This window comes from Alternaria ethzedia (assembly GCF_023757985.1).
Source record: "Alternaria ethzedia strain BMP 0044 chromosome Unknown scaffold_12, whole genome shotgun sequence".
Classification (NCBI taxonomy): domain Eukaryota; kingdom Fungi; phylum Ascomycota; class Dothideomycetes; order Pleosporales; family Pleosporaceae; genus Alternaria; species Alternaria ethzedia.
Window position 1 is genome coordinate 120346 of NW_026056205.1, and position 25117 is coordinate 145462.

Below are 25117 nucleotides of genomic sequence, written 5' to 3' on the forward strand. Positions count from 1 at the left end.
TTGTCATTATATAGGACATTGATTCCGGTCGATGTCACAAAAGTTTCGCCACATGAAGCCGTCGCTCAGGGCGCTTTCCATCCTCCTCGCTGTAAATAAACCACGGTAGGCTCTAAGTGCGTGAATACTCCACTTCCGTCAAGCCGCAGCGACTACTACTCAGAGTCTACCAACCGCGATTCAGCTACTCTCCTGAACCTTCTTGACGATGGCGACAAGGCGGTCGAAGAGGGGCTGTCCCTTCTCGATGCCATTGACCTTGGTGACGACATCCTCAGCGGAGTTCTCCTTGAGGATCTTGGCAAGCTCAGCGGACTCTTCGTCGCCCTCGACGTTCTGGAAGCGGTAGGCCTGCTCGACTGCGCCGAGGAGAGCATCGACCTTCTCACCCTTCTCAGCCAGCTGAGCGGCGGGACCGATGAATCGCTCCTTGCGAGAGAGCTTTCGGAGAGGAGCGCGGCCGACACGCTCGACGTTGTCCTTGAGGACAGGGTTGGAGATACGCTTGATGATCTCCTCGACGTACTCGTCTTGTTCTGATGTCTTGACGCCGTGCTTGGTGACGATCAGGTGGGCAGTCTCCTTGACAGCGTCACGAACAGTGTCGTGGAGCTTCTTGTCCTGAAGCACCTCGTGGATGTATTGGACCTTGTTCTGGTGTCCGTAGTAGGCGGCAGTGGCGTGGGAGGTGTTGACGGTGAAGAGCTTACGCTCAATGTAGGGCTCGAGGTCGTCGACGTAGTGGATGCCCTTAACATCCGGCTTCTTGCCGCCGTTCTCGAAAGGCTTCTGCTCGACACACCACTCGTGGAACTTCTCAATGACGACGTCGAGGCCAGCGTTGGGGGGCTGCTGTGGGACGATACGGTCAATGGCCGAGTTGGCGAAGCGAGCCTTGCTGTCGATGTTCTTCTTGGTCTCCTCGCTCAGCTTGCCCTCGATGAAACCCCTCCATGTAGTTGTAGCGTTGATGGCGTTCTCGCAGGCGATGACGGCGATGGGGTAGTCGAGCTTGCGGGCCTCGATGGCCTTGGCGACGGGCTCAGCGACGAACTTGAGGATGTTGGGGCCGACAGCGCAGGTGACGACGTCGGCGGTGGCAATCTCCTCGACGACCTTGTCCATCTCGTGCTTGGAGTTGATAGCGCGGTAGTGGTCAATGGTGAACTTGCGCTCGCCGTCATCACCAATCTCGGTGACGGTGTAGGTGGAGGTCTTTTGGAGGGACTCGATGATGCTGTCCATGACATCGACGAACACGACCTCGTAGCCAGAGTTGTGGAGGAACTCGGCGACGAAGCCACGGCCGATGTTACCACCACCGAAGTGGACTGCCTTCTTCTCGTAGGGCATGATGTGTGTAGTGTGGGTGGTGTGTATTGAACTACGGGAGTGTTATTGGTTGAAGTCGGGTTGGAAGTGAGGTGTAGGGAGTTGAGGGGTGGTAGGGAAGAGGAGTGTTTATTGTGTTGGTGGTGGAGCAGGAAGGCGCGTTGGTGGGGTATAAGTAGTAGGGAACCGGCGGGATTTACAGGTTACGTATGCAATTGGGAAGGACTTACCTGGCCAGAAGGTTCTCTAGCGGGCGGTGTGCAGGTGAGTGTGGAGGTGCAGTAGGCTGTGGTGAGAGAGGGGGAACAGGTGGTGTTTATGTTGGGGGCGCCCAGCGCGATGAGTGAGGTGGCTTAGGATAGACCCCGCAGGGCGGTGACGTTTATTATTGACACCCGATTGGCCGCTAGGAGCGAATGGAGGTAGGCACGAACTGCGAGACAGTGCAAAAGCAATACCGCAGACGCGGGTGTTTGACGTGTCGCTTGCAATATGGCAGGCAGCCCACCAACATGAAGTTGAACAGAATATATTAATATCTCACTCGTGGGTAATGCCCAACGTCTTACTTGTGATGCCTCACGAGGCGGAGCTTTCCCGGCCGTGGAAGCCGCTCCATAGCTTGCAACGCCCAACATTATGCTTCGCCTGGATCGCGCATTCCACGATGTGGATGGGGCTGTAGACGTCATAAGTCGTAGCGCCGACAGTGGCCTTGTGGAGACGCCGGTTCGGTCTCCCGTTTTTAGTTTGCGCCAAGCCCATCCATCTCCGTTGCTGTCAGGGCGCCCCGCCATGGGCAGAAAATTGTGTCGCAATACCATCGCGATCGATTTGAAGTGGGTATCTCGTGATTATAAAGATTTTATGGAATTTCCAAATAGTCCGATGAAGTGTTTAGAAGGTCCGCAGCCCCAATTTATGCATGAATCGCCTGTTGCACGTGCGGGTAGACGGCTATCATGCGGTGGTAGAGGTCTGGGTGCTCGCGCATAAGAACCTCGGGGTCCCAGGCCATTGCGACGAAGATGGTATCGATACCACTGCTCAATGGCGTGGTGAAGATGTTGCCTGAGAGGGGTTAGTATGAGCTTTACCAATATTGCTGACAACTTACAAATCTGGAGACCAATCAGGAAAGAGAAGGCTACCACAACCGGAGTGTAGGCGCCGTCTGAGTTGTATTCGGGCGATGTGAAGATAAGGTAAAGGTAGGCTAAGAGCGCGCAGGCATATGCGATGAAGGTAGCTCCCATGGAAAGCACAGGTCCGATCAAGCACTCGTTGACAAGCGCATCGACACCACGATCCTTGATCATCCTATCATAGTTAGTCTCGATGTTACTGGGTGTTAAGCGACAGAAGAACTTACTTCCAGGTATCCTTCGCTGCAGCGACGTAGCTCTTTCCGTAAAGCGCGATGTAGCTGAATGCGTATCTGTTCAAGAACTCGACAGCCCAGTTGAGGATGCCAATCAAACAACCCAGGACGCAAAACAGGACCGCGCCCACCATGTTGCCATCACCGGCAGCATTGCGCTGAGCGGCCGAGCAAAGCTGACGCAGAGTCTGGATGATAGCTACAAGCAAACTTCCAAGACTGATACTGCCGAAGCTGTAGGTCACGGACCGCTTGAAAGCACCGCGGGTCGCGCCCTTTGGCATGGAGTTCGGGTTGAAATACCAGGAGCCGTATACGCCGGAGATGGTGGTGTGGATTGTGTTCTTCAGCCATTCTGAAATCCAGTACATGGCGAAGGTAACGAAAACGAGCAAGCCAATTACCTTGCCGCTTCCGCAGTCGCCGACACCGTTTCTGCAGTTCGAATTGGCACCGTTGGGTGTATACTGAACATAGATGGAGACCAGCGTGACGGAGTACCACGCGCCTAGTGCAGCAGCGAGCAGTCCTCCGACCAGTGATACGATGTAGGTGTGTCCGTACTTCTTTGACACGTCGATGGCAGTCTGCAGCATGAGGACGCTGAACGGGATCCTGGGAATCCAGCTGATGAAGCAGAAAACGTAGAAGACACTGAACAGCAGGAACACAATGCCTCCAGACCAGTATCTCCTGGACAACATGTAGATTGCCGTAACAAAGCCGAAGATGATGTTGAGTATGCCGGTGATCCAGATGAACTGCTTGGTGAACTTGCGCGCAGCCCACATGTATGCATAGCTGAAGACCGTAGCTAAACCGAGGACGAATGCGAAGAGGATGATGGTGTTCGAGTTGAGAGCGAAGTTGTTGGTGTCGCCGCCGTAGATGCCTCCGCTATTGGTACGCGCTGTGTCGCGCGTTAGTCTTCATTCCAAGCGCATTCCGTGCTGAGCGAATTGAGTACTTACAATATCCGCGAATTGAAATCACACTGACTGCGACATAGCCTAGGAAAACAGCGATGAAGAGTAGTCCCGCCCACCAATCGTTGTACTTGGGCTTGTCAAGTTTGAACGCCTGTTCGAAGCTCTGTTTGTTGTCTTGCTGGTAGCCGTTCTGCTGCTGCATGGGCGGCGGTCCCTGAGGCGGCGGCGCATAGTTCTGGCCATACTGGGGAGGTTGCTGTCCGTATGGCTGACCCTGGTAGTATGCGCCCTGCGGTTGCTGGGGTGGTGCGGCGCCCGTGTAGTAATCGGCAGCTTCACCGTGTTGCGCCATTGTGTCGATTGATGGCAGCTCTGTCGGCGAACGAAGAATGCGATGGTGAGGGGAAAGGAGAGGACGACGCTGTAAACAGAAGTTTGGGCAAGCTAGAGCGGATGATGCTTCGCGGCGTTACTAGGGACTCGCTTTTGCGACAGAGCGAACGAGACCAATCGTGTGGCTGAAGATCGGCAATGCGGCTAGTGCGAACCAGATAATGAGCGTCATGGCTGCGGGCACAGACACTCGTGCGCTCAGTGTAGTGGCTGGGCTCCATCCAAAGACGCCATGTGCGGCCTAGATCGCGCGGCTGGGAAGCTTGTCCAATCCTACCAGCATGCCTGCCGATGATCTTGATTTCAGCAATAGATTGCTGCATCGCCCGCCCACTGGTCTACCGACTTCCAATTGTCGCTGCGCTCAAGGGAAAGAATCCAGCAGCTCGCGTCATCCTACTTTCAGTTGTCTTGACAAACATCCGTGGTCGTCGCCGCATAACTTCCGTAACGACTGTACGCGTGGCTGCAAATTCTCGTGAGCCGATCGGCCGTCTTGGGTTTCGCGCACTGTCACAGCATCAGTCCACAGCCTGATTGAGAATGCCGAATTTCCGGCTTGTTATGCGCCTGGCATCAGCTGATGCAACAGGAAAGTATCCATAGACGCGGACAACGATACTGGAGAGGCATGCACGAATATTGGACGGGCGGGGACAACCATGTGGCACGGCGCATTTGAACAGGGTTGACACACAGATTCCCGTACAGGTACAAGCGTTGCATCTTCGCAATTCCCTGTTTTATCGACAGCTTCCGTCGTTCAGCATCAAGCATTCTTCCTTTTTGTTTTCTCCCTCTCTTTCCGATGCGCCCAAACGTAGAAGAACGGATATACTGTCTCTGGTAGCAGCGTGACGATCATGCCACCAATACTCCACCAGTTTCCGACGTAAGACCAGTTTTCCGGTACGTTGACATATCTCCATATGAACACCAGAAACGCCGTAATGCACCCAAGATATCTCGTAATCCTAGACTTGTCAGCGCTCGGTTCCTGGAAATGATTTAGGCAAGTAAAACGCTAAACAGGTCTGCAGACTACACTGGGATAGAATCCAGCAGATCGGAATATCTGGCGACAACGTAGGCTCCAGTCTCTTCAATCCTTCCCTTGAATGAGGTGGAACTGCGATACGCCATGATGCAAATGGGAAAAAGATCAACGTACCAAATCTCCAGACTCTGCCCTTTGGTATCCTGTCGCTGAACCAGATACAAGATCTGTCCCCAGCCGATGGGCAACTCCAGATATAGTCCCGTGAAAAACGCCGTCTTCTGCTCCCTCTCATCCGGCCACACCGTCCCAACCCACCACAAAAAGGCCATCCAAGCCGGCACCTGCCACAACAGCTTCACGATCGTTCTCTTCCTCTCCTCCGGCTTGTACGCATACTTGAGCGCGACAGTGACGAACGTAATATCGAACAGAAACCACACAAAGAAGCAAGCTCTCTGGAAAGTCGTGCTAGTGCAGATATACGCGTAGTAAATCTCGTACGCCATGGTCGCGGAAAGAAACTGTACAGTACCAGCTAGGTAACGGTCTGAGTAGGTTCGGATGGTGTAGAAGATGTAGCAGAGCGTATAGAGTATACCGCAGGCTATGATCAGGAAGTCGGTTACGAAGAAGTAGGATTCGGGTGGATTCAGGGCGACATCGACTGATTGGGGTATCAGATGATACGACGACCACTCTCGGGCTATTTCGAACGGCATGCTCATGGGAATGTGTGCTGTGCGATATCGCCGGTGGCAAGATTGGGTGTGTTATGATGCTGGAGAAGTCGTCGAAACGAGCGATTGGTTGTAGCAATTACCAGCAGAGAGAAAGAAAAAGCGACAGGAGAACAGACGCCTTGTGGAGATAGAACACACTATGCCACTAAATCCCGATTATACATTTGTCAACACATCCTGACTATGAAGTCAACGCTGACGTGCCAAGCTTCCGTCATGTTCCGAATAGGGCGAACTTTGCAGATGGTGGATCTGGAGGCCTGATTTACACCTTCCGCGAGTGCCGACTCCGCCTTCGAAGCGCAGTAACCCTTTGCCATCAGCTTGACTCATTCGCGACGTCCTAGTGTGCTGAGCACGATGCAGATGGAGATAGAGACAGCAGCCCTGCAGGGCTTCCAAGGTTTAGGGCGACACATCGACTAGACTACTTTAGGCGCTAGCGCACAGAGCAGCCACCATGTATCCCGGGGAAGAGTCATGCCTGCAGCCTCGGCCAGCATAGAAAGTCACGACTTGAGCGACTGAACTTCCACCCTGCCTACGACACAGAGAAACCCATCGACTTCGTCCAATATGACAGAAGCTCAACGTCCCAAGATCGGCGTCGGCGTTGTCATCCATGACAATGCGGGCAACATCGTCATGGGCGAGCGCGCAGGCTCGCACGGCGCAGGAACCCTTCAATGTCCCGGAGGCCATCTCGAGTATGGCGAGTCGTTTGCTGAAACGGCTGCAAGAGAGGTTCTGGAGGAGACTGGGCTTGAGGTGGGCAATATCAAGTTTCTGACTGCTACCAACGATGTTTTCGGAGAGGGAAAGCACTATGTGACCATTTTCGTTACCTGCACCATCACCGGTGAAAATAAGACACCCATGGTAAGTCCCTCTTCATGTTGGAGTTGACGGGGAAAGGAGATACAGTACTGATGGGCTTGACAGCCGATGGAACCGCATAAATGTGCTGCGTGGAGTTGGGTTCCTTGGAGCCAAATGTGGTCATGGGCTGGAGAACAGGCGAAAGCGGAGCAGGAAGGAAAAGAGGTGCAGAAGAATCTATTCTTGCCGCTTGTCAATCTATGGAGAGAGTATCCTGAGATGAAGGATGCGCTCGTCGGGAGATGACAATGATCTTATCGGTAGTGCATCTCATCTGGAAAATTGCTCCTCGTTGTTGTGGAAATCTTCTCTACTCTACTCCGCTACAGTCGCGTTTGCTCATGCTTTATGATGAGAGTGAATCCATGTTGAAGAGCACGACCTCTTTCAAAAGAGAGATTGAACATACGTCTACGGAGGCTAAGAGATACATACCACCAAGGAGTCTACATTGCCTAAAGATTTTGTGAATTTCTGTTTTGACAGCAATGTAGACAGCGACTTATCTATTTAGTTCCTCCTCTAAGTAGGACAGCACTGCGAATTGCTTTGCTTTAGATAGACAAACTGTACACAAGATAATAGTAGGAAAGGAGCGTTAAGAATAGTAGTACATAATTAAGCTTAAGCGCATCGGGATGATGTCACAGGAAGATAAAATGCACCCCGCGAGAGAAGGTATGGCGCACGCTTCTGTTTTGAGAAAGTAGGTAAATTGATATATGGGTATAATATACGCGTGGCGACATCGAGCAGTGACATTGCGCCGAGACACAGTCATCCTGTCATGGCAGCCATCATTGCGCTGCGCCGTGTAAACATCAGATGATACGAGACCAGAGAGCAGAGCTCAGAAGCTTCGCTCCTATCCTTTCCTGGATCTTGGGCTCCTAGGCACTAGACCCTCACCCTGCGACTTCATCTTCTCCATCGCCTGCTGAACTTGATGCTGCCGCTTTGAAACGTGCTCGTGTCGCTTCTCAACTTCTGCCTCAAACTCCTGCGCTAGCTTGCGTTTCTTTTGCCTTGCCTCCTTTGTGCGCCGAATGATGTCTTGGAATCGATCGAGGAACCAGTCGCCAGCATCCTCCCATTCGGTTGTGGGCAGTGATTGGAAGAACTCGGATTGCTGAACGGCATCTGGGTTCTGCTGTACTAACTCTAGACGCTCGACCAGAGGCTTCTGAAGATCCTCCTTTGAGAGCACAGACGGCCGGGCACGGGGATCAGTATCGAAGCTTTCGTTCCTAAGCTGCTCGTAACTCATCCCGAACAGCGTCGTGTGGTCGTAGTCTTCATGGGAGACAACCTCAGGCTCCTCGATCGGCGCTTGTTCGACCGATTGCTGCTTCGCGACGGGTTCATGTATAGCCGGTACTAGAGGCTGGCGCTTTTGAGGCGCATGAGGCTCACTGGGCATGGCATTGTTCCTGGGTGGGGGCTGCGTCCTGGGGCCAGAAGACTGTCGAACAAGGTGTTGCTGAGATTTGCTGGGCTGTACCTGGGTACTAGGATGAGGACCCGAATACATCGGCAGGTTGGCGGTGCTATTATGCTTGTCCGGATTATAGGCTTGGTGTTGACTGGTGGGAAGGGCGAGGGCGTGATGCTGAACATTTTGACCTCCAGCCTGCCGGGAAGGCGCGGCAGTGCGAGACTGCTCGCGGAGCTGCGCACTATGCTGAAACAAACCCGATGCCTGCTGCGTATCCTGGCTGGCAATTGGCATGTTTCGCCGTTGCTGTTGTTGCGGGACATGGGACGCCGGCATGCGTGCAGCTTGCTTGTTTATGTTCTGACGTTGAGGCGGAGGGGAACTGGGAACAAACTCGTTTTGGTAGTTGGAGAGTGCTTCCGGCCCGCCTTCCCACTCGGATGGCTCACCATTGGTAGTCGGGGGATACGAGTCGCCTCGGACTGTTGGGAGTCCACCGCGCCCTGCCTGATGCAAAAAGGCGACTTGCTCATCGTAAGTAAGATGTGCTACTCCGCTCGCATGAATGAATTCTTGGTTCATTTGCACCATTTCGTCGTCATAATCTTCAGATCCGTCTTCCATATCCTCTAGCTCGTCTCCATTGTCATCGTCTTCTCCCTCCATCTCCGAAGTGCCACCAAGATTGACGACATGATCTTGCTGTTGGTAGTGCTGCTCTTTCTGTTGACTATCTTCGACCTGTACGACAGATGGGTTCACAGTAGTGTCAAGACTCTCTGCATCAGTGTCGTAGAGATCACGCTTCTGACTTGGACCCGGACCTGATTGTCGATTTTGGAGGGGCGGCTGTAAGACGGCGGAGCTGTTCTGGGTAATGTTGAGTCCGCGCGCCGGAATACCAGAAGTCGATTGAGGTTGCTGAACGGGATGTCCGTTTCTTATTGATACCCTCGCGTTTGCTGCATTGGCTTGGCGGTCGGGCTTGCCTTGAGGCTGACCAGCGGCAGGACTGCCGGTTCTCTGACGAGCGACAAAGCCTTGCATCGTGAATGAAGAGAGAGCCGCACTCACTCTATTACCTCGGTATTTGTCGCCGAACAGCTGAAGTTGAGGTTTGCGAGGTGAGTTGAGAAAGTGAGTGCTGAGGCTTGAATGGGAAAGCGCGTCTCTGATGATGTTCTAACTTCATCCGGACAAGCCTCGGCCCCGCCAAAGTGAGCCTAGCACCGCGATGACGATATCTTATCTCCGAGTCGTGGTGTTGCTCCCTTCGCCCATGTGTGTAGACTCGTGCCCCACGAGTTTGACATTCTACGTTGCAACCTGATATACATACAATCGCATCTCACATCATGGGTGAATGCTATCTCTACAGGCTCCCCAACGAGGCACGCTTTCCTGTCACATCCGTATCGCGTCCAACTTGCTAACCATTGCAGTTACTTCTCCACCTCCTTACGCCCATACCAACGCCCGAACTCCTACAATTGACCACAATATCGCACCGCATATACACGCTCATCCTACGTATTCTCCATAATCGGCTCACTGCAGCTGCCGAGCTACATTCGCACTCGGTGCTTCTCGAATGTTTCCATCCCTCTGCGAAGCTCACCGAGCCCCCGTACTTCTGTACATACCGATGCACCGATGGCTTGAAGAGTTACGATGATTACAACTCTGCTACAAAGGAGGTTGGCAGACTGGCCGAATACAACAACATGTACTCGCGCTTCAAGCCCCATAGGCGCGATTTGGAAGCGGATGGCAGGAGAGTGAAGCGCCGACCTGGAGACGTACCTGGCAGTCGTACCTTTCCGGGGGCAGTACAGGAGAGATACGAAGGCGAGACCGTGAGACAGACACTTGGGTTAGAGGCGCATGAATTGTTCACGCAGCTGGTTGCGCAGACGAATCTTGTCAAGATCGGTTCTCACAATCTCTTCACCAACTTTGTTGACATTGAAGAAGGTGTACTCCGAGTGTGGAGAGATTGGCTGCGAGACATTGCGGCGAGGGGCTTGACGGCGAATACGGAGGTGCCAAATGAGGTTGTTGAGGAGGTAGGTAAGGGCAAAGAGATCGTCGTAAGAGAGGTGGAGGACGAGAAAGCAGACTTGGACGATCCGTGCATCCTATGGGTTAGTCCGAGGAAGGACAGCGGCATACGTTTCAATGTCAGGGAACGGAAGCTTCGGAGGGACGCTCCGATCCTCATCAGCACAGATGAGGATATGCCAGTTACGTATGAAATTGAGTACGACGGTAAGTCCATGCATCCTCCTTGGTGTTGCAACGCTTGCTGATGTCCGGTAGAGCTCCTCATAAGAACGTCGCATCTCCTCTTAATGCTCGAAAGGTCCATGTCACAGGAGGATAATTCATCTGGTAAAGCGGTTGTCTTCGGATCTTTCGGATAATTCAAGCAGTTCAAACAAATGCACGCCAATTTCAGAAGAGTCATGGTCTAGTTGGGTCCAGATCCTCGGTTCTTGGTGGAGTCACCCCTCCTTGGCGCAATCCGTCAACCACAACGCACCAGGGCATCAACGCATCCCCTCCCAACCAACGGCAAAAAGTATGCATTGTCCCAGGCACCCAGGGGCCCAAAAAAATGACCTCGAGGCGATTCGAACGCCTAACCTTCAGGAGGTTCCAGGAGAACTGGAATCTGACGCGCTACCATTGCGCCACGTGGCCTGATTGGATGGAAAAAATTGTGTCAAACATGCAACTTATACCCAGCATTTTGCTCCCTACACAGCAGCTTGATGAGATGGTCTGCTAATCGCGATGGCATCATACTAGTTACAAGTCTAGTCATCGAGTCCGATCCGCTGTCAGAAAGGCCACGTCTCCAATTCCAACGATCTGTATACGCTAATCCTACAACGTTCCTAGCATTACGCAACGGCTTTCTACCCCACTAGTCCTATTCCCTAGCCCAGCATCTGAAAGATCTAGACCTAGATAGTGTCTCGAGTCCACCGACTACAACTGCCCCACCAGCAAAAGCCTTGTGCCCCCATGCCATACGCACGAGGGACGTTTTGTAACTGCTTCCCTGCACCCAGAGTCGGATTAGGAACATTTCAGTTCGATCACAATTGCTATCACAGTCGAGAATAGTACCGAGGATTCGTTAGGTCAACGATAGTCTTGTAGCCTAGAATCTTCACTAACCAGCCACCCTGTGCGGCGTAAGCCGGACGAACTACGTAAACATTTCGATAACACAATTGTGCAGGGCGCCTTCACAATAACCGATTGTAAATACATCAAGAAGAGGCTAAGAAGCAGAGATTATACTAGGAAACAGTTCGTAACACAGCGAAAACTAAGTAATAGAAACCGGGAGGTTCAGATGAAATTAAGAAGAAGTTCCAGCAGTCTAATAACAGCGTCTCTTATTGTATACCAAATTTTGTGCAACTTCAAGGCTAACACCTCTACAGAACTAGCAGTCAATTTTGCCTGGCACAGCGCAGCTGACGCTTTTATACTGTCTACTCTGCTACTACACCCATCAGCAAACATAACGCCTGCCGCCGCTCATCTTGAACCTATCTTACCTAGAGGCAGCATCTACGGCAGCTACAGAGCTATCCGTTGCGGCTACAGAAGCCTAGCAACTGATGCCGCATTTGCTGCTACTGGCGAGGTACCAGACGCAACCACCGCCCGCCTGCATTCATCCCAGCTTCCTCAGCTGCCGCAACGGCTGCTACTAGGGAGGTACCAGACGCAATCACTACTTGCTTGCCTTTATCTCAGCTTCTTCAGGTGCTGCAGCGGCTGCTACTAGAGAGGTATCAGACGCAATCACCACCCGCCTGCCTTTATCTCAGCTTCCTCAGCTGCCGGATCTGCTACTTCCAGCGAGCTTTCCCCTTTGCTACCAGCACCTATCAGTTGCAACTGCGGCTACTCGTCTGCCATTACCCTAGCTTTCGCTTTTGCTACCGACACCTATCAAGCGTAACCACGGCCACTCGCTCCTACTATCACCCCAGCCTTCGCCTTTGCTACCAGCACCGATCAGACGCTACCGCGGCCGCGCGCCTGCCATTACCCCAGCTTTCCCTTTTGCTACCGGCACCGATCAGACGCTACCGCGGCCGCGCGCTCGCTCCTGCTATGCCGGCTTTAACTCGGCCACGGTTAGCTCGGACAGCGAAGAAGGCACTGTCGGCGGACATCCTGAGATATCTAGAGCCTCATGATCAGGACGAAGACCAGGATCAGAGTGAAGACCAGCATCAGGACGAAGACCAGTATCAGAGTGAAGACCGGCATCAGGAAGAAGACCAGCATCAGGAAGAAGACCAGCATCAGGACGAAGACCAGCATCAGGACGAAGACCAGTATCAGGACGAAGACCAGTATCAAGATGAAGACCAGTATCAGGACGAAGACCAATATCAAGATGAAGACCAGTATCAGGACGAAGACCAATATCAAGATGAAGACCAGTATCAGGACGAAGACCAATATCAAGATCAAGACCAGTATCAGGATCAAGACCAGCATCAGGAGCGTACACGGCACAAGCAACATGGTACAAAGAAGCGCAGGTTGGCCACCATCCAAGAGGAGGACACTTTAGGAGATGTGTGTGATTTTCAAGAGGGGTCTGATTTAGAAGATGAGTATGCCTCGCAAGATGAGTATGCCTCGCAAGAGGATCATGAAGTATGGGAGGAGCATGAGAAGCAAGAGGAGCATGAAGTATGGGAGGACCAACGGAAGCGACCTAGGAAGCGGCGTCTTTTCAGGGACCACCAGCCTCTTCAGGTCCAGACGGCTGCCCAGAAGACATCATCAGTGGAGCAGGACGAACTCGACGCAAATGGCTTTCACCTATCAGACTTTGAGGACGAGAGCGATCCGCAGACCATCGGCGCTGAGCGACTTGCATGGTCACCTGTTCACGTCCCCTTCTCCGACGATGCCTTGTTTGACATCACCCTGACTGGCGACGATGTTGTGCGCATGGTCGAAACCGCCTTTCCTGTACTCTCAACATCCAACCAAAGGATGAGAATCTTTTAGGACTCGGTAAGTCCTGTCTGTACGAAATGCATGTGAAACATATACTGACTTTGCACCTCTACCTCTGCAGCTCAACGAGCACCTCCAGAGCTCACCGCCCTTCAGCATACCTGTCCAAGAGATCAATCCGCATACCTGGCCCTTGACGAACCCTGTTATTGACAGCCTGTGGAATGAAGCAGCCGCTGCGGAGGTTGCGCTTGACATCCCCGACACGTATGGAACAATTATTGTAGCGGAACCTGCACCTCATACGTAAAAAGCTAAACAGGTCTGCAGACTACATTAACCTAAAATCTTTTAAAGTAGGTGACCTAACGTTAACGTAGGCTCTAGGCTGTTTAGCTTTTCCCTAGGTTGGTGTGCCTGCGTCTGGTCACTTCTTCCACTAGTAGATCCTTGGCCTTCTCTCTGGTCTTTGAGATGGACTAAGCCTTTCCGTTTAGGGCCTTGATAGTCAAGAGGATTTAGGTGATGATGTAGCCAGCAAGTTTGCGCTTAACGTCGTCCCTTTTGTAGTACGTCAGGGCATCTGATGGCTTTACATTATTAGCTGCCCTGACTTTCATGATGGCCTTTCGTTGCGTCTCATCAATTCCTGATGTCCTCTCTAAGGTTTTGTCTAAGGAGGCCATGTCCAGTGGAGGCCGCTTGAAATGATCGCTAAGGGTGTTGTTCTTCTTTGCGTCGAAATTCCGGAAAGCCGACATCTTAAGAATGCTGCCCGTGCTCAACTAATAGGCGTACCCGGTTGTTGAGAGGAAGTAAGGCAGGTAGAGTTTACCGAAAAGCTGGACTAGGCAGTAGTCAAATATCCGCTCACGGAATGCAAACTGCCTTTGAATGTCCGTTAGGACAGACGCGCGATTCCTCGAGAAAGCTTCGGGATGTGGGATCGCGAAGGCCAAGCGCCTTATCTTCCTAGCCTCGAACTGCAGCCAAGCTAACGGGATTTCATGCTCGAATCGTTTCTTTCCAAATGTCCACAAGACTGTATGCTCGATCTCATTCTCCTGAATGTAGGTCATGTACGCCTTGGCCGCTATTCCCCCAACGACAAGGAGGACTTTTGCCTCAGAGCAAGATATTATCTTGAAGGCATATTCCTGCCAATGTCTGCGAAGTTGAGTGGGAAGTGTTCCTGCTCGAAAGAGGGTCGCTTCACCACCCGGTACAGTCTTGCGATCTATTCGCCGGGGAAAGACGTCCACATGGAACATCGAATGCTCCCTGATATCAGCGACATGGAAACCCATCTCTGAGTACAAAAGCCACATGGAAGAGTTGGACATATCGTGGTTGGTCCCATAAGCCAAGTGCACAGTTGAGTTGACGTCAGCAGTCGGATATGAGGACAACACCATGAGAGAGTCGTTGGGGCTCCCACAGGATTTGACTAACAACCTCTCTGACATATCAAGCCATGCAAAGTCGTCTGTAGAGTCAACCTGGTGGTCAGGAGGGTGAAGAGCTTTCTCCGCATCGGTAGCTTGGCCCCAGTAGCCATCCATTGCTGTGTTTGTAGTTGGCCATGTCGTCGGATACTCCTCGCGCACTGAGATGGTGAGCGGTGGCGATGTAGACAGGTGCTCACGAGCTGACTGGTAGAAATCCGCCATGGCACTGGTTGCAAGGGCGGGATAGCCGCGTTCTACCATCCTTACGACCTCCTCGCTAGACAGCGTGGTATCCGTTAATTCTTGATCAGTAAAGGGCAGGTAAACCCATAACTCTCGTTCCGCTCTGGCAACTTCTGGGTCTTCAGCAACAGCATTATAGACATCCCATCCATGTAGTTCTTCATTGTTTGGGCGCTGTATTTCCCTAGAGTCTTCTGCATCCGAACTAACTGTGGCCTTAGATATCCTCTTTCTTTTGGCCTGTGTGACCATAGCTCCGGTAGCTCTAGCGACGGGCAAGTACGATGCGCAGCTGATGAAGAGGCAGGCGGCTTGGACCGAGGTCGATGTAACGATAGACAACAGCTTCAACCGGGTCAGTTGCTGCGGCAGCTGATGAAAAGGTAGGCGGCTTGGACTGAGGCAGATGTAAGTAAAGACAGCAGCGGCGACTTAGACTGAGGCCGTCGTGAGTAAAGACAGCAGCTTCGACTGGTGCGGTACAGCATTGACAACGGCGGACGTGGGTGCACGATATCAGTGTAAGCATAGCTGCTATTCTTCTTTTTATTCCAACGATGACTGAAATGAAAAGTCCCACCATGACATGGCTGATGAATCGGTGATGGATAGCCGTGGGTATCTAAACGTGAAATGACCTGGACGCGGCGTAATAGCCATGCGTCGTATGTCGTGTGGTGTTATCCTTATGCCTAAACGCCGAAAATTCCATATGCAAAATCTCCCTCCCTCATCCCATAATTGCTCCGTTATGCAATGCGTTTTGGCATGCTAACAGACCTTCGCCGATCCGCCTACCACCAACGCCGTAGATGTCTCATCCAGAAGACCATGTCGAGCCCTAACATGTCGAGTCTGACAATGCAGGAAACGTTTGACTCGTTAGTTATCTTGAGCGGTCTCAATCTGGGCATATTCCTGCCAGTGGCCATCAGCAGCCCTCTTCCAGGTACGAATGCTAGCGTCATCTCCAGTAGTGACTAGAAGATCACCTGTAATAATTGTTAGTTGTGACTGTGCATGTTCTTCCGGTGTGACTTACCCATCTGCGAGAACGCGACACGCCAAACCGCTCCGTGATGATTGGTAAGCTCATCGGTCATCTCTACCTTCTGCTTGATGCGACCAGGATACTGCTCGTTCTCAATGGAAGTGTCGGGGGCCTTGGAAGCTCCTGCCAGTCCAGCTCCGATACCAGATGGGGCGTTCTGTCGATGGCCTCGAGGAGAGACTGAAAGCGGAGCGGAAGACGATGCTTCTCCAGATGCAGTGTTCCTATCCTCGGTCTGCGTACGAAGCTCATAGATGCGAATAGCGCCGTCTTTGCTAGCTGTGGCCAAGATGTCGTAACCTCGCATAGAACCATTCGCCCAGGCTAGGTCTCGAATGATCTGACGAGCACCCTCTAGCTTCGCAACTTGGAAGAAGCGCTTGGCCTTGTCGGTGCGGAAGACAAGGACATCTTTCATAGCAGCAACAGCGAGGGATAGCGACTTGCGGTCAAGGCCAGCGGTGATGGCGGTCCAACAGGGTAGCTTCTCCTTGTGAAAGACGACCTTGAAGCCTACCTCCTCTTGGCGCTCGGGAGGGTTGTTCTCGGAGACCCAGCGCTCTGCCAGGATAGTCCATTCGTGGAGATTGTTCTGATCCTGGGGCTCGTACACAGTGAGATAGCCGTCGCGGGTGATGAGCGCGAGCCAGGTCTCCTGCATGATGTTCTTGAAGTCCAAAGACATGAACGGCGCGTTGGTCAATGAAGGGAGTACGTAGACCAGCTTGAAGCGGTTGCCAGACATGGCCACCTCGGTGACGTCCTCTTGCCAGATCTTGCAGCGACCATCTTCACCAATACTACCGACAACCTCGCCCATGAAGGGGCCGTTCCACTTGACCTGTACATGAAGTTAGCGACGGGTCACAAAGGTGGCAAAAAGGCATGCAGGTGACCGAAAGAAGATTTGCGGCTGAAGATTAGATAACTTACATCGACAATCTCGGCATCGTGAGCTTTCCAGCTCTCGACCAAGGTCCACGAATCGTCCTTCTTGTCCCAGACCTTGACGCGGTGATCTGAGCTTGCCGTGACCATGCGCGTGCCGAAGTAGTTGAAGTCGACAGCGAGTACGAGGTCCTGGTGGCCATGCGAGAAGGTCTGGAAGCTTCGCTCTGCAGCCATCTCAGCGTAGGCGCGATGCGCACACACAAAGGCCACCTCTAGTTGGTCGATGACGCGCTGCTCGACGCTGCCGGTGCTGCCGTCGGCGCAAGGCTCCTGAATCAGGGGAGCGATTAGATCCACGTGCTCGATCTCGTCTTCGAAAGCGGCGGCGATATTGAGATGCGGTCTCCGTGCAGGCGACCGTGCTTCCTCCTTGGTGGGGCCCAGCGAGGACGAATCGCTGACTGCAGCAGAGGGCAGACGCGACGCTGTCAAGTGCTGGAGGAAACTTCGCGACGCGAGATGACTGCTCACCGCATTCAGACCGTCCAGGAGCTCATCAGCCTTGGCTGAGCGGCTGGCTTGGTTGTGGTCCGCCATGTTGATGCCAATGTTCGTGGGTCTATCGTTTCGGGTTAGCAGAGCAGGAAGAAGCCGAAACAACACCTTGCCAGAATCTCTACTCACCAAACACCGCAACCACGACCTCGTGCAGATTGTACTGCTCTGTTCGTCTCTGGCTCACTCTGCGAGCTTGTTGGTTTCGTTGCTGGAGTCGTGGATCTGTTCACAATCTTTATCTGTCAGTCTCAAGTCCACTTCGAACGATTCACGCAGAGTCACGCTCCGGGTTCAGACAAAGAGGTGGCGATTCGGCAAAACGGCAGGTCGTGACGGCGTTGCTGTGGGGAGGTTGCGCAACCGTTGTTGATATCGTCGCGACAGCAAACGGCCGCGCGGAGTCAACAGCTACAGGCGTCCACGTGCCAAGATCCGCCGTCACCTCGACATCAGACACTATCACTGTCACCATGGCGAGCGCGCTATCATCAACAGAATCAATTTCACTGCTCTCCTTGTCGCTCGCATGTGTCGGTGTGCTGGCCAACACGCTTCACGGTGACGGTGAGCCGCTTGTTGCGTCGATAGCGCTCAGTGGTCTGGCCTTTGCATTCTGTTATGCTTTGATACGATGGCTTGGGGATGCCTTTGCGAAGCGTGGCTTCAAAGGGAAGGATCTATGTAAGCTGAAGCAGATTGAAATGTAAGTGTCAAGTGTACTGTACATGAAAACGATTTACTGACAGGGATAGCCCAGAGATGATGGGCGCGGTCTGTGCTATGGTGTATCTTTTCATCTTGATCTTCTTCATACCATGGCCGTTCTACAAAGACATTGTAGTCGCAACATCAGGCGGCGGTAACCGGGACACGATCAAGGAACTGGAGCTGATTGAGACCGGGAGGCTACTACACAGGTTTCCTCACAACAAGCTTGCGTCCTATCTGTCGGCCATACTTTCCCTCCAGTCTATCGTACTGCTCGGTATTGGTGACGACCTGTTCGACATAAGATGGCGACACAAGGTGCTCATTCCAGCCTTTGCAGTTATTCCCATGCTCGTGGTTTACTTTGTCGACTTTGGTGTGACGCAGATGGTCGTCCCACTACCACTCAGGCCTTACCTTGGCGAGCTCTTTGACCTGGGTATGTACTTGCATCGATAGCTGTTTCTAGATTGCCCATTAACATACGTTCAGGCTGGCTTTACTACGTCTACATGGCGCTGATGTCCATCTTCTCCTCGAATAGCATTAACATCTTGGCGGGCATCAACGGCATCGAGGTGGCCCAGTCTATAGTCATTGCAGTCCTGATTGTCGGCAATGATATGCTGTATCTCTCACCATTTACGACGTACCCACATCCAGCGACGGATTCGCATCTGTTTTCGCTGTATCTGCTACTGCCGTTTATCGGTGTCTCGATGGCGTTACTGATGCACAACTGGTATCCAGCAAAGGTGTTTGTGGGCGACACTTACTGTTACTTTGCAGGCATGGTCTTCGCCGTAGTGGCCATCCTCGGTCACTTCAGCAAAACGCTCATGTTGCTACTCCTACCGCAAGCGTTCAACTTTGTCTACTCGGCACCCCAACTGTTCCACATCGTACCATGTCCCCGACATCGGCTTCCGCACTTCAACGCACGGACTGGTTTACTGGAGCCCTCGCGCGTCGAATTCACCAAACCACTACGACGACCGATAGCGGAGAGCCTCAAGGTGCTGCACCGGCTTCGGATGCTCGATGTTGAGACGGATGGGAAAGGGCAGGTGGTCTCGTCGAGCAACTTTACACTAATCAACTTGTGGTTAGTATGGTTCGGTCCCATGCGGGAGGACCGCCTAGCTATGGGTTTGCTCGCGTTCCAGTTCGCGATTGGACTTGTAGGACTATTTGTGCGGCATCGCATGGCATTGCTTATCTTTACAGCGGACAACTTGTAGATGTGTGGGTATGCATATAGACGGTGGGTGTACTATAGTATCGTGGAACATGTAAATTACTGGGAGGATGGCTGGAGCGCATATGCTACAAGGGACCTGCCGGGAGTTTCGGCGTATTGTATTCACCCCGCGTTGACAGAAGCGATACTGGGTGGGAATAGCGATACAGTCGAAGGATCGCGGTCGGACGAGGTAGCTCGCTTGCTTATCAACGGCTATTGTTTTCTTCTTCAAACACAGTAAATTGCTTCTGCACTTGGGCTACTGTCATGTCCATTCCAGCCTCACGAAGCGTGGGTGAACATGTGGGCTGGCCAGGGCCTCGTCAGCTGTCGTCGCAACATGCTCGTCCAGTGTCAAATCGGAACGTTGGTAGACTTGCTGACGCTGCAGACGGCGGCCGGGAGGCGGTGCAGTGGGGCAGGCGCAGTGCGGGGCAGGAGCGACCTCTCGACACGTGAATGTCGTCATTGGTTGCGGAAACAGTACCTAGAGGAGCGCTCGCAGCGCCAGAGGCGATGCGCGACAAGGTTGCCTGCATGTTATATCGCCCAAGAGCGCTATCACCGCCTGGCACCTACCAGATGTGAAGTATAGCAGCCCGACAGCGGTGGAGGCCGAGGCGGACCGTCATCATTCGCGGCGTGATTGGCGGCTGTGCCCCTCTTACCATCGACTCCGAACATCGGCCGGCATCTTTTTGTGCCTCGTTCGCCTTCCATGGATTTGAGTTCCACACGCGCCTCATTTAAGCCGATACCTGCCCTGGCCGAGCACGTCTCACTTTCTTGATCTCCAACTCTATTTTCCTGCACCCATTTTGGACTGGTTGTGCAACTTCTACCTCACATATCCAATATGCCGTCTGCTGTGAAACCGCCGCAGACCCTGTACGACAAGGTCTTCGAGGACCACATCGTCGAAGAGAAGGAAGATGGCACAATCCTGCTCTATATTGGTATGACATGCGCTGTGTAGCCATTGTTTCTTACTGACAGCTGCACAGACAGGCATCTTGTCCATGAAGTGACATCACCAGTAGGCAGACCTCCGAATCCGTCCTGCCTTTCCATAGACTCACACAACTACAGCAAGCTTTTGAAGGCCTCCGAAATGCCGGCCGCCGAGTGCGAAGACCGGACTGCACCCTCGCGACAGTCGATCACGTATGTGTTGCATCTTGCAGAATCCAGCAGCAGCTAACGGTAGCAGAACATCCCCACCGCGTCGCGGAAAAACCTCACTACGACCGAGAAATTCATCGAAGAGACCGACTCGCGATTACAATGCATGACTCTCGAGGAGAACGTCAAGGCCTTCGACCTCACTTACTTCGGCCTCGACGACAAGAGGCAGGGTATTGTGCACATCATCGGACCCGAACAGGGCTTCACGCTCCCCGGTACCACCGTCGTATGCGGTGACAGCCACACATCCACACATGGCGCTTTCGGTGCCCTGGCCTTTGGTATCGGTACCAGCGAGGTCGAACACGTTCTGGCCACACAGACCATCATCACACAACGGAGCAAGAACATGAAAGTTCAGGTTGAGGGCGAGCTAGGACCTGGCGTTGGCAGCAAGGACATCATCCTGCACGTCATCGGCAAGATTGGCACGGCCGGAGGAACAGGTGCCGTCATCGAATTCTGCGGCTCGGCTATCCGCGGCTTGAGCATGGAGGCGCGCATGTCGATATGCAACATGTCAATCGAGGGTGGCGCAAGAGCCGGTATGATCGCGCCTGATCAAATTACTATCGACTATCTCAAAGGAAAGCCTCTAGCACCCAAGGTTGACAGCCCGGAGTGGAAGAAGGCATGCAGTTACTGGCTGGGTCTCAAGTCAGACGAGGGCGCCAAATACGACATTGAGGTTCTGATCGACGCGAAGGACATCGCCCCAACTGTATCTTGGGGTACTTCACCTCAGGATGTCATCCCGATTACTGGCGTTGTACCTGGACCTGACGACTTCCAAGACGAGGTCAAGAAGCTGGCATGCGAACGCGCTCTGAAGTACATGGGTCTGACTGCCGGCACCCCAATGCAGGAGATCCCACTTGACAAGATTTTCATCGGATCTTGCACGAACGCCCGCATTGAGGACCTGCGCTCAGCTGCTCAAATCGTTGAGGGCAAGAAGGTGGCTTCCAACATCAAGCGGGCCATGATTGTGCCCGGTTCTGGCCTGGTTAAGAAGCAGGCTGAGGCAGAAGGTCTTGACAAGATCTTCAGTGATGCCGGATTTGAGTGGAGAGAAGCTGGATGCTCGATGTGCTTGGGCATGAACCCCGACATTCTTTCTCCCGGTGAGCGATGTGCTTCGACCTCGAACAGAAACTTCGAGGGCCGACAAGGTGCTGGTGGCCGAACCCATCTCATGTCACCCGCGATGGCTGCTGCCGCTGCCATTGTAGGAAACCTGGCGGATGTACGGAAACTGGCGCCACAAACGTCTGGACAAGCCAAGGGCTCACCGAAGATTGAGTTGGACGCGCAAGTCGAGCCCCCTAGCAGCGACGAAGAGCTTGAAAAGATCATGGATCTTCCTAGCTCCGGACCTCAACACACTAGCTCAAATACTGGAAGTACAGGCGGTGCCTCAGCCGGCATGCCTAAGTTCGAGACCCTCCGCGGAATCGCAGCACCTATGGACGTAGCGAACATTGATACCGATGCTATCATCCCCAAGCAGTTCCTCAAGACCATCAAGCGCTCTGGTCTTGGTAGTGCTCTCTTCCACGCATGGCGCTTCGAGGCCGGTAGTAACAAAGAGGACCCATCTTTCGTACTGAACAAGGAACCTTACCGCAACTCAAAGATCCTGGTCTGCACTGGTCCCAACTTTGGCTGCGGCTCAAGTCGTGAACACGCACCCTGGGCGCTCCTCGACTTCGGCATCAAGTGTATCATCGCCCCCTCCTTTGGCGATATCTTCTTCAACAACACGTTCAAGAACGGTATGCTCCCCATCCGAATTACCGACACCGCTGTCCTACAACGCGTCGCCGACGAGGCAAACGCTGGCAAGGAGATTGAGGTCGACCTCCCCAACCAAGTCATCCGCTCTGCCGATGGAACCGAACTTGCAAAGTTTGATGTCGAGGAGTTCAGGAAACACTGCCTTGTCAACGGACTGGATGATATTGGTCTGACCATGGCCAACGTTGACAAGATTGAGAAGCATGAGCAGAAGCGCACAGCTGTCTGGCCTTGGCTGGATGGAAGTGGCTTCCTGAAGAGACATGGACGCGGACCAGTCAAGGTGCAGGCGCAACCTGTGCCAAAGACCAACCGGGGAGAGGAGATCACCGAACCACTGGAGTGGTAGAAGGTAGATTACGATGGTAAAAGTCGGACTTTAGTCAATCTCTTTGGAGTTTTGTATAATCTGGCGAGCGGCTGCTCTGCGGACTTTGGATTAGGGTGTTTATGTTGGGACCAAGATATCATGTGAAATGAAATGCCATATATGAATGATCTAGTTTTCGCACCTGACTGCACTGCGCCTGAGCAATGCTTTGGTTTCGGTAGTATGCTTTGATGTGTTCTTTTGCCCAAGTATTGCGCGAAACCAGCTTTTGAGGTATATCGCACTTCGCAGACCATGCATAACGCATCAACGCCAGAACACCCAAGACCCCAAGATAGAGTTCCGTCTCATATCGATACAAATCCCCCTTTGAACAAGGCGCATGAGAGATTGTGTCCTACCGACCCTGCTGTCCAGCCAGTCCCGGTCCGTCTCTCGTCCAGCCGCTCTTTCGCATGCCCTCTTCAATCCTGCCCCAGATCCTCTCCACAACCTCTCTGTCCCTCCATCTGCCCTTTTCGCTGCCTGTCCACTTGTCCACACCCACGGGTAGCACACCCCTGCCCAATTGCTTCACCGTCTCTGGCGGCTCTTCCGAACTCCAGCCAACGAATATACCCGGGTAGTTTGCAAACAACTCTGCGGGCTGTGTGTATTTGTAGCTCTTGAACTGCCAGAGCTGGCCAGTAGTGAAGATGGCGACCACACGGCCCCAGTATGTAGGCTTGAAACTGGCGGTGGAATCGACGCAGATGAAAGTCAGGGGTTGTGAGGAGATGGACGGGAGGAGGCGCTGAATTTGAATCATATTCGCGGAGGCGGATGTGCTGGACGAGTCTGTGGTGTTTGGTGGGACGAAGACGCCGTCGCTAAGGAATGTCTTTGCGTTCGAGGTGCGCAGGAGGGAGGAGGCGGATGGGGAGAGGAGGATGATGGGTTGTAGACGGCGTTGAGGTCGTTTCTGGAGATTGGCAACAAGGGCGGGCTGGGGAGCGGGTAGCTTGTTGGCATCGGGGCGTGAGCGGAGGAATGTGCTGGCGATCTTGCGGTAAGGCGAGAAGTCCTAGGAAGTGTCAGTCTGTTGTAGCATTGAAATGAGGGAGCTGGTGATCACGTACGACATTCTTGGATCCCCTCAAGACGCTGTTGTGGTCTCCCATCTTCCTCTCTCCGTCGTAGATCTGCAGTAACCGCGCATCCACCATCTTGCCTGCTGATCCTACTTTGGCGCCCCTTCCTCCATCGACTGGGACGCCCTTGCCGCCTGCAATAGCCGCCGCATCACCGGCGGCTGCACTGAGCGCGCCCCCATCTATAGCAGCGATGCTATCACTGCTCTCCGTCTCTCCACTCAACCAAGCGATGAGCTCAATCTTCTGCGCAAAGGTGAGATTCTGCACGCTGCCTCCCGCGCCGCTCGGCAGCTCCTCGTTGAGCGTCTGGACAGCGGCGAAGTAGTCGGTGACGGAGGCGTCCTTGTTCAGCCACGCGAAGTAGCAGCTGCGCAAGTCAACCGCCTTGCCGTCTGGCGCAAACCGCGTCGGAGTGCTCAGCGCAAACACCCGGTGGTCGCCCGAATCGGTATTGAAGGAGACATGTGTCGCGACGGCGAGATCTGCGACAGTATCGGCAGGTGTGGGTTCGGCGCTCGTGGTCAGGATCGGTGTTGCGCTGGCCTTGATGCTCAGGCGGAGGTTGTAGAGCGCATCTGCGACTTCGGCTTCTGCTGCGGCCATTCTGGGGTGATTGGCGCGTCGTGCGCGTGTGGGAGAGGTTGAGGACTGGGGGGTTGCGGTTTTCTGGCGTTGGAGGTGAAGCTTGATGCAGGTCGCGACTATGCGCATGTACTTTTGGGGAAGGATGCCGGGGTTTCTCCGATTGGAACGTGCCTCGGGCTTCCAACGCCTGCTTCACCCTCGCCAACAACATCTCTCACACTCGGGCCACATTATCCCATCATTCCCTCTAATACTACTGCTTACCGATTAGAAGGGGGTCGATAGCGAAACTCGTCAAGACGAAGCCTTTGCTCAATTGTGAGTTGGAGCAGACGCATGCGGTTAATGACTTGCACGCCCAACTAAAGCCCACTCTACAGACGACGTTGATGTTGGCTCAGACCCTCTGTAAGTGATGAGAACTGCTTTTACCTCCAGGGTAAGGCATGTTCTGCGTTACAATCAATACGAACTGAACGTCTCCATTACGCAACCTTGAGGGCATGCTTGAGAAGCAACACTGCATTAGGAAGGAAAGATGAAAGTAATTTGTTCTCATCATTACAGGATATTCACGTGTATGCAATAGAACCCGCTATCGCCGTCATCTATCATCCGCCGCCCATCAATTCACCACTTCCCAAACCCCTCCACCGAAGATTCCCGAGTTTCTACTGCACCAACACGCCGAAGTGACATTGACACCGACACATAATCGGGCAACCTTTCGTTAATGCACAAGGCAGCGCGAGCCGGATTCCCAGAAACTCATCGCCGTTCCCGAGCCCCCACTGCAGTAAGGTGCGCCGTGACGGTGACCGCCAGCCATCTCAGAACCCGAAGTCGCTGGA

General features: G+C 53.2%; 10 protein-coding genes and 1 non-coding gene across 11 annotated transcripts; 5 read left to right on the forward strand and 6 right to left on the reverse strand.

Annotated features, from left to right (window-relative positions):
• Window positions 1–180: 180 nt before the first annotated feature.
• On the reverse strand, window positions 181–1353 carry J4E87_005585 (Mannitol-1-phosphate 5-dehydrogenase; the record flags this gene model as incomplete). The annotated part of the gene is made up of 1 exon (XM_049377195.1): window positions 181–1353. The coding sequence occupies one exon, from the start codon at window positions 1351–1353 to the stop codon at window positions 181–183; it is 1173 nt and encodes a 390-aa protein (XP_049232821.1).
• An 898-nt stretch (window positions 1354–2251) lies between these two features.
• Window positions 2252–3994, reverse strand: PNS1 (putative choline transporter, neither null mutation nor overexpression affects choline transport; the record flags this gene model as incomplete). The annotated part of the gene is made up of 4 exons (XM_049377196.1): window positions 2252–2403; window positions 2450–2652; window positions 2705–3623; window positions 3685–3994. 4 exons carry the CDS (start codon window positions 3992–3994, stop codon window positions 2252–2254), a joined length of 1584 nt encoding a protein of 527 aa, XP_049232822.1.
• A 2357-nt stretch (window positions 3995–6351) lies between these two features.
• On the forward strand, window positions 6352–6900 carry J4E87_005587 (uncharacterized protein; the record flags this gene model as incomplete). Its single annotated transcript, XM_049377197.1, has 2 exons — window positions 6352–6654; window positions 6718–6900. 2 exons carry the CDS (start codon window positions 6352–6354, stop codon window positions 6898–6900), a joined length of 486 nt encoding a protein of 161 aa, XP_049232823.1.
• Window positions 6901–7519: 619 nt separating this feature from the next.
• On the reverse strand, window positions 7520–9136 carry J4E87_005588 (uncharacterized protein; the record flags this gene model as incomplete). Its single annotated transcript, XM_049377198.1, has 1 exon — window positions 7520–9136. One exon carries the CDS (start codon window positions 9134–9136, stop codon window positions 7520–7522), a length of 1617 nt encoding a protein of 538 aa, XP_049232824.1.
• A 308-nt stretch (window positions 9137–9444) lies between these two features.
• On the forward strand, window positions 9445–10512 carry J4E87_005589 (uncharacterized protein; the record flags this gene model as incomplete). The annotated part of the gene is made up of 3 exons (XM_049377199.1): window positions 9445–9480; window positions 9532–10357; window positions 10409–10512. 3 exons carry the CDS (start codon window positions 9445–9447, stop codon window positions 10510–10512), a joined length of 966 nt encoding a protein of 321 aa, XP_049232825.1.
• Window positions 10513–10707: 195 nt separating this feature from the next.
• J4E87_005590 lies at window positions 10708–10792 on the reverse strand. The gene has a single exon. It is a non-coding gene; the product is annotated as a tRNA-Trp (tRNA).
• A 1437-nt stretch (window positions 10793–12229) lies between these two features.
• On the forward strand, window positions 12230–13403 carry J4E87_005591 (uncharacterized protein; the record flags this gene model as incomplete). The annotated part of the gene is made up of 2 exons (XM_049377200.1): window positions 12230–13105; window positions 13215–13403. The coding sequence occupies 2 exons, from the start codon at window positions 12230–12232 to the stop codon at window positions 13401–13403; spliced, it is 1065 nt and encodes a 354-aa protein (XP_049232826.1).
• Window positions 13404–15666: 2263 nt separating this feature from the next.
• Window positions 15667–17323, reverse strand: J4E87_005592 (uncharacterized protein; the record flags this gene model as incomplete). The annotated part of the gene is made up of 3 exons (XM_049377201.1): window positions 15667–15776; window positions 15827–16676; window positions 16769–17323. The coding sequence occupies 3 exons, from the start codon at window positions 17321–17323 to the stop codon at window positions 15667–15669; spliced, it is 1515 nt and encodes a 504-aa protein (XP_049232827.1).
• Window positions 17324–17754: 431 nt separating this feature from the next.
• J4E87_005593 (uncharacterized protein) lies at window positions 17755–19233 on the forward strand (the record flags this gene model as incomplete). The annotated part of the gene is made up of 3 exons (XM_049377202.1): window positions 17755–17987; window positions 18037–18431; window positions 18485–19233. The coding sequence occupies 3 exons, from the start codon at window positions 17755–17757 to the stop codon at window positions 19231–19233; spliced, it is 1377 nt and encodes a 458-aa protein (XP_049232828.1).
• An 858-nt stretch (window positions 19234–20091) lies between these two features.
• Window positions 20092–22566, forward strand: J4E87_005594 (uncharacterized protein; the record flags this gene model as incomplete). The annotated part of the gene is made up of 4 exons (XM_049377203.1): window positions 20092–20191; window positions 20240–20271; window positions 20325–20399; window positions 20446–22566. 4 exons carry the CDS (start codon window positions 20092–20094, stop codon window positions 22564–22566), a joined length of 2328 nt encoding a protein of 775 aa, XP_049232829.1.
• A 379-nt stretch (window positions 22567–22945) lies between these two features.
• Window positions 22946–24284, reverse strand: J4E87_005595 (uncharacterized protein; the record flags this gene model as incomplete). The annotated part of the gene is made up of 2 exons (XM_049377204.1): window positions 22946–23611; window positions 23667–24284. The coding sequence occupies 2 exons, from the start codon at window positions 24282–24284 to the stop codon at window positions 22946–22948; spliced, it is 1284 nt and encodes a 427-aa protein (XP_049232830.1).
• Window positions 24285–25117: the final 833 nt, after the last annotated feature.